Source organism: Brettanomyces bruxellensis, chromosome 7 (genome assembly GCF_011074885.1).
Source record: "Brettanomyces bruxellensis chromosome 7, complete sequence".
Lineage (NCBI taxonomy): Eukaryota > Fungi > Ascomycota > Pichiomycetes > Pichiales > Pichiaceae > Brettanomyces > Brettanomyces bruxellensis.
In genome coordinates, this window is record NC_054688.1 from 1569194 (window position 1) to 1584686 (window position 15493).

The 15493-nt window shown below is 41.1% G+C and overlaps 8 protein-coding genes across 8 annotated transcripts; 5 read left to right on the plus strand and 3 right to left on the minus strand.

The window, feature by feature from the left end:
• Positions 1–415: 415 nt before the first annotated feature.
• Positions 416–1963, plus strand: BRETT_005152 (uncharacterized protein; the record flags this gene model as incomplete). The annotated part of the gene is made up of 1 exon (XM_041283635.1): positions 416–1963. The coding sequence occupies one exon, from the start codon at positions 416–418 to the stop codon at positions 1961–1963; it is 1548 nt and encodes a 515-aa protein (XP_041136987.1).
• Positions 1964–2091: 128 nt separating this feature from the next.
• On the minus strand, positions 2092–3810 carry BRETT_005153 (uncharacterized protein; the record flags this gene model as incomplete). Its single annotated transcript, XM_041283636.1, has 1 exon — positions 2092–3810. The coding sequence occupies one exon, from the start codon at positions 3808–3810 to the stop codon at positions 2092–2094; it is 1719 nt and encodes a 572-aa protein (XP_041136988.1).
• A 566-nt stretch (positions 3811–4376) lies between these two features.
• HMT1 (Nuclear SAM-dependent mono-and asymmetric methyltransferase) lies at positions 4377–5423 on the plus strand (the record flags this gene model as incomplete). The annotated part of the gene is made up of 1 exon (XM_041283637.1): positions 4377–5423. One exon carries the CDS (start codon positions 4377–4379, stop codon positions 5421–5423), a length of 1047 nt encoding a protein of 348 aa, XP_041136989.1.
• Positions 5424–6677: 1254 nt separating this feature from the next.
• BRETT_005155 (uncharacterized protein) lies at positions 6678–7991 on the plus strand (the record flags this gene model as incomplete). The annotated part of the gene is made up of 1 exon (XM_041283638.1): positions 6678–7991. One exon carries the CDS (start codon positions 6678–6680, stop codon positions 7989–7991), a length of 1314 nt encoding a protein of 437 aa, XP_041136990.1.
• A 78-nt stretch (positions 7992–8069) lies between these two features.
• Positions 8070–9185, minus strand: BRETT_005156 (uncharacterized protein; the record flags this gene model as incomplete). The annotated part of the gene is made up of 1 exon (XM_041283639.1): positions 8070–9185. The coding sequence occupies one exon, from the start codon at positions 9183–9185 to the stop codon at positions 8070–8072; it is 1116 nt and encodes a 371-aa protein (XP_041136991.1).
• Positions 9186–9434: 249 nt separating this feature from the next.
• BRETT_005157 (uncharacterized protein) lies at positions 9435–10889 on the plus strand (the record flags this gene model as incomplete). Its single annotated transcript, XM_041283640.1, has 1 exon — positions 9435–10889. The coding sequence occupies one exon, from the start codon at positions 9435–9437 to the stop codon at positions 10887–10889; it is 1455 nt and encodes a 484-aa protein (XP_041136992.1).
• A 608-nt stretch (positions 10890–11497) lies between these two features.
• BRETT_005158 (uncharacterized protein) lies at positions 11498–12571 on the plus strand (the record flags this gene model as incomplete). Its single annotated transcript, XM_041283641.1, has 1 exon — positions 11498–12571. The coding sequence occupies one exon, from the start codon at positions 11498–11500 to the stop codon at positions 12569–12571; it is 1074 nt and encodes a 357-aa protein (XP_041136993.1).
• A 242-nt stretch (positions 12572–12813) lies between these two features.
• BRETT_005159 (uncharacterized protein) lies at positions 12814–14502 on the minus strand (the record flags this gene model as incomplete). The annotated part of the gene is made up of 1 exon (XM_041283642.1): positions 12814–14502. The coding sequence occupies one exon, from the start codon at positions 14500–14502 to the stop codon at positions 12814–12816; it is 1689 nt and encodes a 562-aa protein (XP_041136994.1).
• Between the last annotated feature and the right edge of the window lie 991 nt (positions 14503–15493).

Here is a 15493-nt window from a genome sequence, read left to right on the forward strand (position 1 = left end):
TCCCTACCAGCTCTACTCCACTTGCTACCGCGGCAGCTTTTTTCCTCCACCCCGCCTTATCGGACCCAGCCGCCTTCCTAATCGGTACATGCCTAGGGCCGGCAACCCGTCCACTTTCCGCCAATGCGTTTCTTCCCCACTAACACGATAGTAAAAAAAAATACTTCCGATCTTTTTCCCTCATAATCCAGCATGGTGGTGGTGGCTTTATTTTTTTCCGTCATTTTCCCCCTTTTTTCTTATCGGTTATAAATCTAATTATCGTCTTTTCTGTATTTATCTGCACCCGCTTTTCCTAATCTCCATACACTTCCTTTCTCCTCCACACTTACCTTATCTTTTGAATAAATTTGCTTTCTTTACATCACACAAATACATTAACTCTATTCATTATTTACCTTATCGCACATCAATTATGGGCAATAACACCTCGAAACCTGCAGACCCTTCCTATACTTACTGCTCTAGGGCAACTGCATCCAACGGAAAAGAAGATGATGAACTCGTCCTCAAATTGCAGAACATGCTCTTGAATGAAAATCCTGTTGATGCTTCGGATGAAGAGGGGTTTTCGGGCAGTGCTGGCTCTGAATCATCCAGCGATCCAATCTCAGTTGATACATTGAATGAGTGGAATGAGGAATTGTTGTCAGACCCAAAGAACAAGCTTGCCCTCAACTGCTTCACGGGAAACGACATCAGAAAGATCATCTCGAAAACTGCCAAGATGAACAAAAGCAACCAGGACTTGTTTAATGTGACTGTTAAGTACGAAGGAAAGCCAATCACGAACCAGAAGTCTTCGGGAAGATGTTGGTTGTTTGCCTCAACAAATGTGTTCAAGGAGTTTATCAAGGCCAAGTTCAACCTGGAGGAGTTCGAATTCTCACAGAACTACCTCTTCTTTTATGACAAGTTGGAAAAGTGCAACTGGTTCTTGAACAGGATCCTTGAGTCGTCCGATGAGGATATTGACTCTCGTTTGGTCCAGTTTCTTCTCCAGATGCCAGAGAACGATGGCGGTCAATGGGACATGGTCGTGAACCTTGTCTCCAGGTACGGACTTGTGCCTAAGACGGCATACAACGACTCTGCATCGTCATTGAATTCCAGCCCTCTAAATTACTTGGTGAGTGAGAAATTGCGCGAGTATGCACTAATCTTGAGAAAGCTGAAGCGCGATGAGAGCGAGAAGTTCGAGGATGGAGAGGAGGGACTAGCTGCGTCGATCGCCGCCGCCAAGAAGTCGATGTTGCAGCAGATATACAACATTCTTGCACTCACGCTTGGTGTTCCTCCTAAGCCAGACGAGAAGTTTGTCTGGGAGTACAAGGATAAGGACGGGAATTACGGCCGCATCAACACCACTCCGGTGGGATTCTACACGGATGTTTTGGGCTTTAAAGCCGACGAGTACTTCTCGTTGATCAACGACCCAAGAAATGTCGAGGGTTTGTACACTGTGGACAAGTTGGGCAATATCGAGGGTGGAAAACCCATCGAGTACGTCAACACGTCCATTTCGAACTTGAAGCAGGCAGCAATCGCCATGTTGCAGGACAATCATCCTGTCTTCTTCGGTTCAGACGTTGGAAAATTTGAAGATACATCGATCGGTCTTTTGGACACCAAGTCTTGGGACTACAAGCTTGGTTTTGGAACAGACATGAACTTGTCCAAGAAGCAGAGGTTGCTCACCGGCTCCTCCCAGATGACCCATGCCATGGTCTTGACAGGTGTCCATCTTGTTGATGGAAAGCCAATCCGGTGGAGAGTTGAGAATTCCTGGGGTGAATACGGCCCACATAAGGGCTATTTTGTGATGAGTGACCGCTGGTTCAACGAGTACGTTTTCCAGATTGTCACAAGTGCCAAATACGCCGACAAGAAACTCGTCGATTTCTGGAAGAGCAAGGACTACAAAGTTCTTCCATACTACGACCCAATGGGTGCACTCGCTTGATGTGCTTGCACTGCCTGCCGTTGGTTCTTCTCGTATCATTTCCCCCCCCCCCCCCATGTGGTCTCTTTTTTTTCTTCTTTTTCCTGTTACTGCTTCCATTCATCTCTATTAAATAAAATACTACCTTACTATATCTTCCCCACCACTTTGCTCAGCATCTTCTTCCTCATGTGGTGCTTCAACCGCCTGGCATCAAACGCCCCTGTAGACTCCACGCTGTCCCAAACGCTCAGCTCGATCTCCTTTGGAAGCTTCCTGCCATAAAGACACTGATCCACCATCCACATTCCTACGAGAAACTCAGTCTCGGTGAGCGTCCCGTCGTCGAATGTCGACGCGTCGCTTGTATCGCTCTCCGTTATTCCGGGTTCGAACCTTGCTGTGAGCACTTTACTCCGGTGAGCCATAATCATGTTCCAAATCTGCGCCAACATCTCGTCACTGAGCCTTGATCTCCGCCAAATCTCGCGGACCACAATACCTACAATGCGGTCTTTCGGGAGGTACTTCGAGAAATCCGGAATACACCGATCCTCTCCTGTCTGCCTCGTTTCTCTTAGCTTTTCGTATTCTTTTAAATATGCGTTCTTATTTGCTTTCCATACCATGTCATACGACTCCTTCTCCTCCTCAGTCACGTAGCTCGATGCCTTGTGATGCTTCCAGGGCTTACGCTCATCAAATTCCTTTAGATGGCTTTTTCTGTGCCTCTTGCTTTGTTTTTTGCTGTCTCGTAATGTTGTACGGAATACAAGTGGACTCTCTTTACTGCCGTCAGACGGTTGTTGGCCGCTATCAATGGAAATCACACTCGACTCTCTTCTTTCCGGTGAACTTCTTCCGCTGTCATAACTTAAATTTTCTTGCGAGTCGCCTTTCTGGAAACCAAGCATCCTGGAAAGCCCCTGTGTGTGGTAATAATGATGGTGGTGATGGTGTCGCTTGTAGACCGGATCCTCTAGGATCATGCCGGAGACTATAGTATAGTTGGGGACATCCATCTTCGAACCCACGTCCGATTCCTCGTCGCTGTCCTCATCCGAGCCAGTCAAAAGTTGCTGCGATGAAATGTTGTGCTTGCCATACTCGTAAGGAGACGGTGATAGCAGCTTCTCCGTTCCCCTTAGTGTCAGTAACGGTTTTCTCTGGGCCTCGATCAAGTTGTCGGCCCTCCCTATATCGTTAATCGTCTCTGTAGAGTCAACTGGAGGTGGCTTTCTTCTGGATCTCAAATTTGTACTTGAACCCCTCCGGCCACTTTCCGGCTCTATTATGCTTGACCCGGACCTACTTTGACTATCGTGCGCCAATTCATCCGATGATATAGCAAGCATCTCCATCTGGCTGCCCAATTCTTCGTCATCAACAGGGATTTCATCATTAAAATCAGAACTGTCTGTTGAGTCTGCTTCCACGGCACTTTCGCACTTTATTGTAGGTCTGCAAAGGTTTTCCTTATCCGGCGGAAGATCCCAAAGGGTCTGTAGCATTTCTGACGAACCCACAGACTCATTCTGATACTCATGTTGCTTGCTTGCAGTAATATAGGCTCTTCGGACAGTCTGCCCGTATCTATACGAGCTGTTTTCTCCTCTACGATCATGTTGAACACTTTGCCGAGTCTCCTCAGATTTTGCAGCGCATACTCTTGCCGCCAATGATGCCGCGGTCAATGCATCAGATGAACTTGTCTTGTTTAGCTCATTCCAAGTCTGTCTCTTGCCAGATCGAAATCCACTGAAATGTAAGTTTGGCGTCGAGATGTTTCTAGAATGACCCATTCTTGGCCTCGTCAATCCCGAATACGGCACTCCATTGTCAAAAGATCTATCGGCTGAGGTCCCCATATGTTTTTTGGAACGGTTTCTATGTTTTGGTCAGTGTTCTTTTGCTTGGCACATTCAGATAACCCTGGGATGAGAAATAATGTCTTGTGTAGACTTGCCAAGCACTACTGAACCGGTTAAGACTGAAACAAATACACCTGCTTATGCAATTCAAGATTTATAATGTATTATGGTGGCACAAAAGTACGAGCTTGCATCAAGGTATGGGCATGTGTGAAAGGACGTGCCCGCATCAGGTTTGTTACTGATCTGTAATATTATGGAATGAGGAGAAAGGAGAAGAAATCTGTAAGGTTCCCAGCATTCCGCGTCTATCGACCCGGTCTCTCAAGGAGAAAGAAAAAATATAATAAAAAGCCAGGCGCTCAATAAAAATAAAAAATAAAAAAAGTGAGAAATCAAAACGGTGAAAATTCTTCAGCCAACATCTTGATGCGGTACATAACTACACACATTCTTACAAAATTTACTCGGCCTTCTTCTTTTCCCCAGTGATTTTCTGTGTCGCAGTCGATATAGAATTCACCAACAATAGTTTTCTAACAGAAACCGTGTTCGCAGCAGTCATGCCCGCCGAGACTTTGGAAAGTGTTACAGACCCAAGCAAGCTGCCCTACTGGGAGCAGCATTATTTTGGATCATATGATCACTTCAGTATTCACGAAGAGATGCTCAAGGACAGAGTCAGAACTCTGTCGTACAAAAATGCGATTATGCGCAATAGACATCTTTTCAAGGGCAAGACTGTCTTGGATGTGGGATGTGGAACAGGTATTCTTTCCATGTTTGCTGCACAGGCTGGTGCTAAGCACGTTTATGCTGTTGATATGTCCAGTATTATCGAGATGGCCAAGAAAATTGTTGACTTGAATGGGTTTTCTGGCAAGATCACTCTCTTGAGAGGAAAATTAGAGGACATGGAGCTCCCTTGTGGAAAAGTTGACATTATCATCAGTGAGTGGATGGGTTACTTCCTACTTTACGAATCCATGCTGGACACCGTTTTATACGCCAGAGACCACTTTCTCAAGGAAGGAGGCTTGATCTTCCCTGATAAGGCCTCTATTCACGTTGCTTTGGTTGAGGATGGTGAGTACAAGGATGATAAAATACATTTCTGGGAGTGCAAGGATCGTCTTTATGGCTTTGACTACTCGCCCTTCGTTGAAATTGCAATGGAAGATCCCCTGGTGGACACAGTCAACAATAGATCGGTTGTCTCGACACACCACAAGCTTATAGAGTTTGACTTGAACCATGTCAAGAAGTCGCAACTTTCTTTCAAGCGGAACTTCCAGGTTAGAGCAAATAGAAGAGATATGGCTCACGGATTATTAGCATGGTTTGACATTGTCTTTCCTTCTGACTCCCCAAAGAACGTTGTTAGATTTTCCACGGGTCCGCATGCCTCCTACACGCATTGGAAGCAGACTTTGTTCTACTTCGATGATGTTCTGGAGCTTGACAAGGGTGATATTATCAGTGGCTCTCTTTCGTGCAAACCAAATAAGCATAACAATAGGGATCTTGACATTGAAATCAACTATGATTTCAAGGCAAATGGAGACCAGAAAAGGTCTGCCAAAAATGGTCGTATATACCGTCTTCGTTAAATCTTTCCAGTTACTTTCTCTTTCTTATAAATTCCGTGTTATTATTAAATTCTGTTAGAATTCACCTTCTTTACTACTATACCATTGAATTTGTTTTTTAGGTTTTCTTATAGATTCTACAAATAGAGCGCTTTGCTTTTAGGGAGTTACTTTTTAATTTGTTGTATTACGACGCTTTGTTTTGTCGTACTCCCCAAATTTCGTTTTATTGGGGCTTTCTTGTTTTACTCAACTGTTTTTGAAATTTCCGTTTTAAAAATGGTATGCATATGTACTTGGACTATTGTTATTTAGTATTAATCCTGTTAAAGTTAGTGTTGCCAGATTTATATAGTATTTCGATTTTTATTGTAGTATGGAATAAAGAGTATGTGTAATGATATACAAAAGGGAATATCTTCACTTTATATAGATGTAGTTCTCCTATTAATCAGGTGGTATAACAATACCATCTTTCTTTACTTGAACTCCATTATTGGAGAGCTTCATTGTTTTGACAAATTCTTATAGCCAAGTATGTTTGTTCGGTTATTTTGGTCTATCTGGTTTTTAATGGTCAAACCATTAATGGTGCAGTTTCCGTTCCCGCATGATTCTTTGATAATTCTTAATGTTTCACACAACTCATCACATTTTTATTCATTTAAACAGGTGCAAATTAGGTGTTAGTACTTTAATAAAAGCATAGTTTGCTCATTCAAAGTTTGAAGATTTGGCTGTAGTGCGGATAAATCTCGAAATACTCAGAAACTTGTTTAACAATATACAATAATTTATATTTAAATGAATACCGAATAGCACACCATAGGATAATATAAGCTAATTAATAAAAAATTACTAAAATAATCGGAGATACACAAGCCAATTAATGTGATAACTACTACTTTCTCTGGCGATGCCAAATTATAACATTAAAAGAATAATTGTCTGAATTTCATATATTTTGATATGATTTTTTGCAATAACTGACACTTAAATGCAAACTATGTAATTTTCTTACTTTAATTTGAACACAACAAGTAAATATTTAGGAATATCTAGGTATTACTTTGAGTAACATCGGCTTGAAAAAAGTTACCACAGTCCTTAAAATATTTTGTCTATTTGTTCACCAAAAGTTTCCCAATTCAGTGTCTAAGTCAGTAAAAAACATTTTCTATGATGAAAAATTTCGGCTCAATAAATCAAATCTTCTAAACCTGGATTACTAAAGGAACTTCATAGCTAACTTCAACAAACAAAAGAACCGGAACTATGGAGGGGAATGTTGGAAGCGAAGAGAAAGAACAAGATTGCTCTGTGTGCCATGTAAATAAATCAAAATACATGTGTCCTAGTTGTGGAACTAGAACGTGCTCATTGAACTGCTTTAAGAGGCACAAGTTACAGATGAACTGTACAGGGAAAAGCGATGTCACATTAAATAAAACAAGGTACGCTCCGAAGGGACAGATCACGAACCTCTCTGTTCAAAGGGATTACAATTTTTTGATGAAAATGGATAGAAACTTAAAAGTCAGTGAAGAAGACCTTGCAGACAACATTATCGTAAAAACACATAAAAGAAACAACAGAAGGCAATTCGACTGGAGGAGAAACAAGAGAAGAGTCACGGAGCGCTATGATTTTACAGATGATAGGAATAGGACTGTTAGGAACGGAATCGTAATTAAAAGACAGCCGATTGGAATGTCCAGGCAGAGGCTTAATCGATCATACTTTGATCAGCAGATGAATAAGTTCTTTTGGACAATCGAGTGGATTTTGATTGATAATACAATGAAACAGCTGGATAGAATCGTCACATTTAAGAATAATGACTCTGCTAATTTGGGCGAAATACTTCCCTATAAGTGGCTTGAAAAGAAAATATTACATAATGATGTCAGCACGCAGGAAGATAAACATAATGATAGCAATGACAATGAAGAAGATAGCAAGAAAACTCAGCCAAAGTGTTTGAATGGTGATATTCACTGCTTTGTCAACCCTTTTGATCGGAGGGGAACTCTAATAGAAATCAGTACTGATAAATCAATAGGAGAAAGCTTAGCTGGGATGCAATTTATAGAATTTCCGACTGTGTACATATGTGAGTCAGATGATATCAAAAAAGATGGACTGGAATTAAAGACACTAAATCAAGTGGAGGTGAATGCTGCACCAGAGCAAGCTCTAGAACAACATTCGAATTTGAATAATGGATTTAGTTCAGATCTTTTGGGGAATTATACATCTGGAAGCGACTCATCAGACAATGAGCCTCCAGAAGAATCAAGTACAAGAACAAATACTGGGGTCAGTATTGGTGCCGCGCCTTCTGCACAAAAGCCCGGCATAGAGGTGGCTAATTTAGGTAGCGGTGATGTGGATGAAAAACCAGATGATAAGCATAACAATCAGACAAGCACAAAAGATCAATTTAGTGATTCGGCAGATGGAAAAGCAAAAAATAAAGATGATGCTGATCCAGAAGAGTCTTCTTCTCATAAGATCAGTAATAAGGAGAGGGAAGAAGAAAAAGAAGAAGAAGAAGATACAAACTACTGTCCACCAGAGACGATATAAACGAGTTGCAGAGGTAGTCTGCCTATATAGATATATTATTTTTGATGTCTAATGTACACAGAAGTCGGAACCCGGCTGCTAATCGCTTTCGGCAAGAAGATACTCCTTTTTTATAGACTGGTAATCACCTAACAAAGCTTTTGACTTACCTGCTAGCACCCTGTTGTCTTCTTTAGATAACTCTTTGAGTCCCTCTTCTAAACCGTCTCCAAACACTTCACATAGCATCTTAATTCTATTTTCACGGTCTTCTGTGGAGAGCTCTTCGTAATCAATACCGCCAGATTTATTGGCAGATGTCCCACTGAAGGCTGAAAGATTACTGCTGAAGTGTATTTCTGTGAAAAGCTTCAAGGCAGAGTATGGATTCGGTTCTTCGGGAAGCATATACAAAGATGTAAACGGATGTATTTGAAGCGATGATTCCTCCTTTGGTTTTCCGTCTTTGCCAACAGGATTTAGGCATCCGAGCCTGATCATTCGAGCAAGAACTGTGATTTCTTCAACTCGACTCTTGGAAAGATTCTTTGACATCAATTCGGAAGAACTTTCTCGAACGACAATAGTCTTGCCTTTTCCAGAGTCGTCTGCTCTGCTGGTCCAGTTCATGAGGATCATAAAGTTTCGAAGCAACTTAAACCAGCTGGATTTAACGACGAATGGTGAGATACGCTCGTCTGATAAAAGGCAGTTAAGATATTTTATGCTATCCTTACGTATGGCCGGCACCAAATGCGTCATTGCTGAATTAACAAAAAGAAGAAATGTATTGAGATGAAGAACGAAGCCATCTGTTTCACCCAGTTCTATAAGCTTACTCCAAAGATCAAGATTCATCTCTCTCATAGTACGTGATCTATCAATTATTAAAAGAGCTGAAACCTTGAGAATTTCATCCATGTGACCAGACAGGCCATCACGCTGAGTAGACATATCATGCAAAATTTCAGACATAATGGCCTTTCGTGAGTTCAAATTGGTCGTAGGTTTCTTTAGAATCGACAGTTTCTTCTTAAATGCCTCATCATCGGTTTCATTTGATGATAAGGTCTTTCGTTGGTTAAGACTAATGCTCCGAACTTTAAATGAGGCATCTGTCTGGTTTGCTCTTCTAGGGGCAAGCTTTCCCACCTTAAGCTTTCGTTTTGCAAAATCCTTTTGCTTCTGCTTCTTGTGTCTGTTTGAAGATCCCATAATAGAAGTTAAATGTCACACTCTGTGTATATTGACGGTGCAAGTATGAGAAAGGGAAGAGAGCACATAATCTGTCTGGAGAGCGGTAAAATTTGACGAACTGAAAAATTGCAAAAAAAAAAAAAAATTATGGAGATCTGTCAACAGTGGGGATGCATTCGTGTAAATACATTCTTTGACAAATTGATTGCTTCTATTCTGGCAACGCTTTAGCCACTTTTGCTTAATCAGCCAAAATAAAGTATCAGAATGGAGAAATTTCGAAATCTGAACATTCGAGATGACTCAGATATCACGGGTGTCATTTTTTCGAAGCTTAACCTTGAGGATCAGAATGAGAACGATATTCATGATGTGATAATGGAAGATTACAATTCCGAAGAGAATGCAAATAATACTGAATACAAACAATTTTCAGGGAATATGGATGATTGTGAGGACAAGGATACGCTTATGGATGATGGCAAAGAGACTGATGTGACGATGGAAGACCCAGAAGCAGAATTAGAGACAGAAAAAGAGAATGAAGGCGATCATTCTGTGTTGATTGATGTTTTATTTAATCCCACAATGCAGGGATGCAAACTTGCAAGCGGGAGGGACTTTCTTCCTAACATAACACAAACAAAAACTGCAAAATGTGAGGCACATGGCTACAAAGAGGAGAGAATGAGCACAGATGAGCATAACGAAGACTCAAATACTTTGAAGGAGGAACCAGAAAAAGAGAAAGAAGAAGAAGAAGAAGAAGAAGAAACTGAAGACGTTGAAGAGGATGATAGTGACAGAAATAATTCGGAAAGGGTGGAAAATATAATTAGGGAGACGGATGATTCAAAGCAGCATTCTGGAAATGCGTTTGCAATTGGAAGTCATATACCAGAAAAGTTGTACGAAGAAGAGGAAAACGGACGAGGTGAATCGGAATCTCATACGGAAAACAAGAATTTTAACCTTGGGGAAAATAAATATGGCAACAAAGAGGAGTTTTCGCATGGCGCCTTTTCAAATAATGCTCCTAGGATATACATCAACCAAAACAACTTTTTCAGAGATTATGACGATTATGCAGCTTTTAGATCTGGATTGCGGAGGAGAAGAATGGGAATGTATCGCGGGGAATTTAGCGATACTGATGACAAAGATGAATGGCAAACTGCCAAACCAATCTGGAAAACACCGTACGTTTTATCAACGTACTTGCAAATACTCATGAACTCGGTTGTAGCGAGCTACTTGATATACCAGGGATATCTTTTTCTGAAAGTGATCAAACAGGACGTATCAATATCGGTGGATAACCGTATGCTGGATGCAGAGTACAAAATAGAGGACTGCAAGTACAACTATGAAATCAATAAATGCAAGATTCAAAGGCTACCTGCTTTGGAAAGGCAATGCGCTGAATGGGAAAAATGCATGAGGAAAAAAGCGTACATGTTAATTAACTACAGTGAACTTATTGTGTCTATTGTAGGATCATTAATCAACAATTTTATAGAGTCATTTGGATTCAAGAGTTTCGGTTTTCTTGCTTTGGCGGCATTATTTCTGTACGCTTGGAACTTTTCCTGCGGTTATGTTAGGGCTAAAACTTTTTACGGGCCACATCTTGTTGGGGATGACACACAAGCATTCACGAGAAAAGCAATCGGATCAGGAAATAATAAACAAATGATCAAATCAGAACAGGCGATGATCTAAAAAGAATCCGGCAGGCAATGGTGCATATAGGTTTATAAATATTTATAGAATTTTAAATCAATCAATTAAGTATTGTTATTCGAGTTAATAGGCATTGTTATGGGCCGAGAGCATGCGGCGGACGGACAAATAATTATAATTATGGCTGAATGGAGCCTAGACGCAAAAACTTTTTGTCCGGTACTAAAAAATTTACGGACATATGCAGGTAATAAAGATGATTTCGGCAGATCAGGAAAATCTTAGACCAGCCCCCTCCCAGCTAGGAAATCTCTACACAGCAGTGATTAATTTTTTTTCTTTCTCGAGAAAGCACAGTTGAATAATTTTTGATCCGGTCTGTCGATCTTATTAGCAAAAGCTGGTGGCTTGTCTCTAAATCACAACCATTTAGGGCCATTAATTAAGTCCTACTTCTGATTCCATAAAGCAGATCGGTGGCCCAAAAATGAAGTATATATAATGTTCATTTGGCCGCCTGGATGGTCTTAGGCTTTGCTTTTGCAATTACTTAGTTTTCTTTTCCCCATACCTCTGGGTAAGAGTGCATTAGACACACAAGAAATATTTACACACCTTTATAACTACAGAAAACAAGGGACTTCGACATGAAGAGTTTATCTGCTATCGCATTGGCCGCCTTTATAGGGCTCCAGCGAGTTTATGCCTCAGATAGCTGTGTGATCAACTATCATACTGTCACAACTGTCGAATATGTCTACAAGCCATATCCGAGCGATTTTACGTCTCAGTTTTCTGCTGTCAAGTCCAGTGCTTCTCAGTCATCAGAGATCTCAACTTTAGATGATGAGGAAGACACTACTACGGCTACAAGCTCAGCATCTTCATCCTCTTCCTTGACCACTTCTTCAAGCTCAGAAGTTGCAACCAGCTCATCTGCAAGTTCGAGTGAGTCTGCAAGCTCCGAAAGCACGAGCTCAATACAGTTAGGATTTGTCTACAATCCATCTACTTCGTCTTTCGAGTCCACAACATCGTCCTCGTCTTTGAGCGAAGCAGTTTCAACCAGTGCTTCTTCAACTTCGGCATCGTCTACATCTACATCTGAATCATCTACATCTAAACCATCCATATCGTCTACAACATCTAAGTCGTCCACATCCACATCATCCACACCATCAACCTCATCCTCTAAAACAACTTCTAAGTCTTCCTCCTCTACTTCTTCAACAGCTGCATCCACATCCACAGGCTTCGACTTTGCTCAGGTCTACCTTGACATGCACAACAAGTATAGAAGCCTCCATGAGGATACTCCAGACATGACTTGGAACTCTGGTGTTGCAGCGGTTGCTCAAACATATGCCGACTCGTACTCTTGCGATGGTGTCCTCAGTCACTCCGGCAACAAGTATAATGGCTCCGGTCTTGGTGAAAACCTTGCTTATGGTTATGACTTTGATGATGCCGGTGCAGTTACCGCCTGGTACGATGAAATCTCTGACTACAATTACGACGATCCAGGATTCAGCGAGAAAACTGGCCATTTCACACAGGTTGTTTGGAAGTCAAGTACCGAATTGGGATGTGGTTACAAGTACTGCGGAAGTTACTACGGATACTACATTGTGTGCAACTACTTACCTCAAGGAAACATCGTCTCTTCTGGTAGCGATTCTGCTATCTACTTCGAGGAGAACGTCTTGCCTCTAAAGAGCTGATTGTCTTTCTTCTTCTTCTTCTTCCTCTTCTTCAAGTTGCTCTCCCAAAGTGTGAAACTTGGGGGTTAATTGTTTCACTAGCAAAATTTGTACACTATTGATCTAACGGTTGTATACTATACTACTATATTTACTATCTTACTAAAAAAAAACAAGTAAACGAAATAAAAGAAAATGTCAATCTTTTCTGCTCTATAAAACATTACATGCATTCATTAATCATAGGGGCAAAACAAGCCGCCTCAGTACTTTAGAAGTCTGTTCGGAAATCCGCCGATGCTTCTCATCTTATTGGCCTCACCCAATACGTGGAACTCTTCATTCTCAAAGTATCCAAACCTAACATCTACGTTTGACCTCACATTGGAAGGATCAAGTCTTTCCAAAAGCCGCTCTCTCTCTGCAGTCGTTATTGATATTAGAAGATCCTTCTTCCTGCTCAAATTAATATCCTTCTCCACAATAAAACTTGTGAGCTTGTGGCAATTCACCTCCTGCAAAGTCCTAGGCATGTTTGCAAACGAAACAGTCAACGAGTTCCACTGACTTTGATCATCTACCCGGAATTTGAGCACAGAAAGGTTCGACTGGCTAAAATCAACGTTGTCCAGTTTCATATTGAAGTAGTCATTCGCCAAAATGGTGAGAATCTTCAAGTTTCGCGGAATAGTGTATGTCCCGTATCCGCTAAACGAGTTGTAACTGATAGTGATGTCCTTGAGATTCTCTGGAAGAGACTTGTTAAACCATTCGCTATCCAACTTGCAGTTTTCTAGCATGAGCTCCTTCAACTTCTTCAGCCCCTTCAAATCCCCAAACTTTCTAGAGTTCAGTGTAAATCCACCTGAAAGAACAATAGTGACCAAATTAGAAAGCTCCGACACAAACTTAAGATCACCCTGGACACGGAAGTTCGGAAATGAAACCAAGCAAAAGTCTGTGAACTTTTTGAACCCGATCTTCTTCAAAAAGTTGTGAAGGTCGTTGAAGTGGAAATTGGGACAGACCAAAGTGAAAAGGATGTGCGAAAGCTTGATTTTGCACGAGTACGGGCCCAAGAGCTCCGTTATGCGATCAAGCCCTCTTCCTCCATCTAGTGGATACGAGATTGGCAAATGAACTGTAAGCTGGTGGTCGACAGCATTCAAAGAATCAAGCATAACAGTCACTTTTTCCGAGTCATCGGGACTAAGCGGCAATGTGAAATCCTTCAAAGAATGGCAGAGTTTACCGAAGATCTTCACCAAGTCTGCTCGCGGTATCGGGAAGTCCAGATTCTCAACCGAAAGATCCGTAATTTTCGACAAGGCATCTGGACAAAGGGAATAGATCATGGAAAGTGACGATGCGCTCGCACACCAGATGGTTTCCGCATGGTTTAAGAGTAAAAGGAGGTCTTCGTTCCCCATTCCGTTTGTGTCGAATATCTTTAGGATCTTGATTCTGATCTGACTATCCTTGATGAGAGGTTTGAATCGATCCTGAAACTCGGCGCTGCTGAACTCTATCACATCATACTCGTTAAAGCCACCGAAGTATAGCTTGCCATCACAGATCAAGAGCTCATCGTAAAATACTTTAAGCACAGACAGAAGACTACTATCCTGGAGAAAGCCAAGCATGTCCGTCTCATAAAACTTGCTGAAGCACAATCTCAAAATCTTGATCTTGAGCTCCAGCGGAAGCATGCTGACAGTCTTCTTGAAGAAATCCAGCTTCTGATGACCAGCCAAATCACCAATTAGAAGCGGAGCTTCCACATTATATCCGTCAGAAATTTGTCGCTCGCTTCTCAAATAAATTGAATCTCTTCGTATAGCCGGTTGCTGAGCCTCGGTCTGGAGATCTGTCAAAAAATCATCATCGTACGCATCTGAAATGTTTTCCTCATCAACGCCAAGTGCCCTCAAAGCTCTGAGAAGACGAGACATTGGCCAAAATCTGGGCGCAAAGAAATGCTTTATGTGTTCGTATGGATCAAACAAATAGTAAATACGACGACTGACAAAACAGTTTATAGTGCTCAGAAGACCGCAATTTGTGTTGCGAGCTGTGCCAGGCAAATGTAGTGCTTAAAATGGACCTAGTGAAAAATATATGGTAGTGGTGGTGTACGGCCGTAAAATATGCAAGCAGTAAAGAGTTTAGGGATGTACAGACGGAGGGGGAGAAAAGGGGAAAAAAAAAGTGAGTTAAAAAAGTAAACACAGTAAAAAAAAATAAATAAAAAAAAGAAAAAAAAAGTCATTAATAAAAAGAATAAGAATGCACCCATTCAAGAAATAATAATAATGGGCTATTAGGCAGCGGGGTGAGGAAGAAAGATACGATTGAAAAAGAAATTTGGGCCAAGAGATAAAATGTGAATGCAACATTAACAGGGTGATTTTGAAAAACAAACGAAGGCAAGAAAAGGCTTTAGGTACGAATTTATGCAAACTACAGCAACCACATAAAACGCCAACACATTCTTGTTGACGTAAATGAAAAACAATATGTCTTTTTATTTTCGTATGAATCACTTATTTTGGAGTTTGACGGAGCGAGCGGATTTACAACAGAACAAATTCCGCTCAGTATTACGCATAAAGCATTGAAATTTTTCCGTGTGGTATGTTCCAATTAGAAAGATAATGAAGACAAGTGAAAAAAACTTGACTTTAATTTCTCAAAAATTTTGCTGACTTATCTAAAAAATGATAAAAAGGGGCAGATAGTCCTTATTGAAACGGCGTTTCCGACAGACGAATATTATTAGCAAGCTCGTTAATTGTTTGAACAAAGGCATCGGGAACGAGAACAATATTTTCGGATGAGACGACATCAGTTTGCATTTTGGATTCAAAAAAAAAACGTTTCGTAGGGCCGGGCCGGGCCTTACTGATAAGCAGGAGAAGAAAAACTAAAAAATAGGCTAAAAAA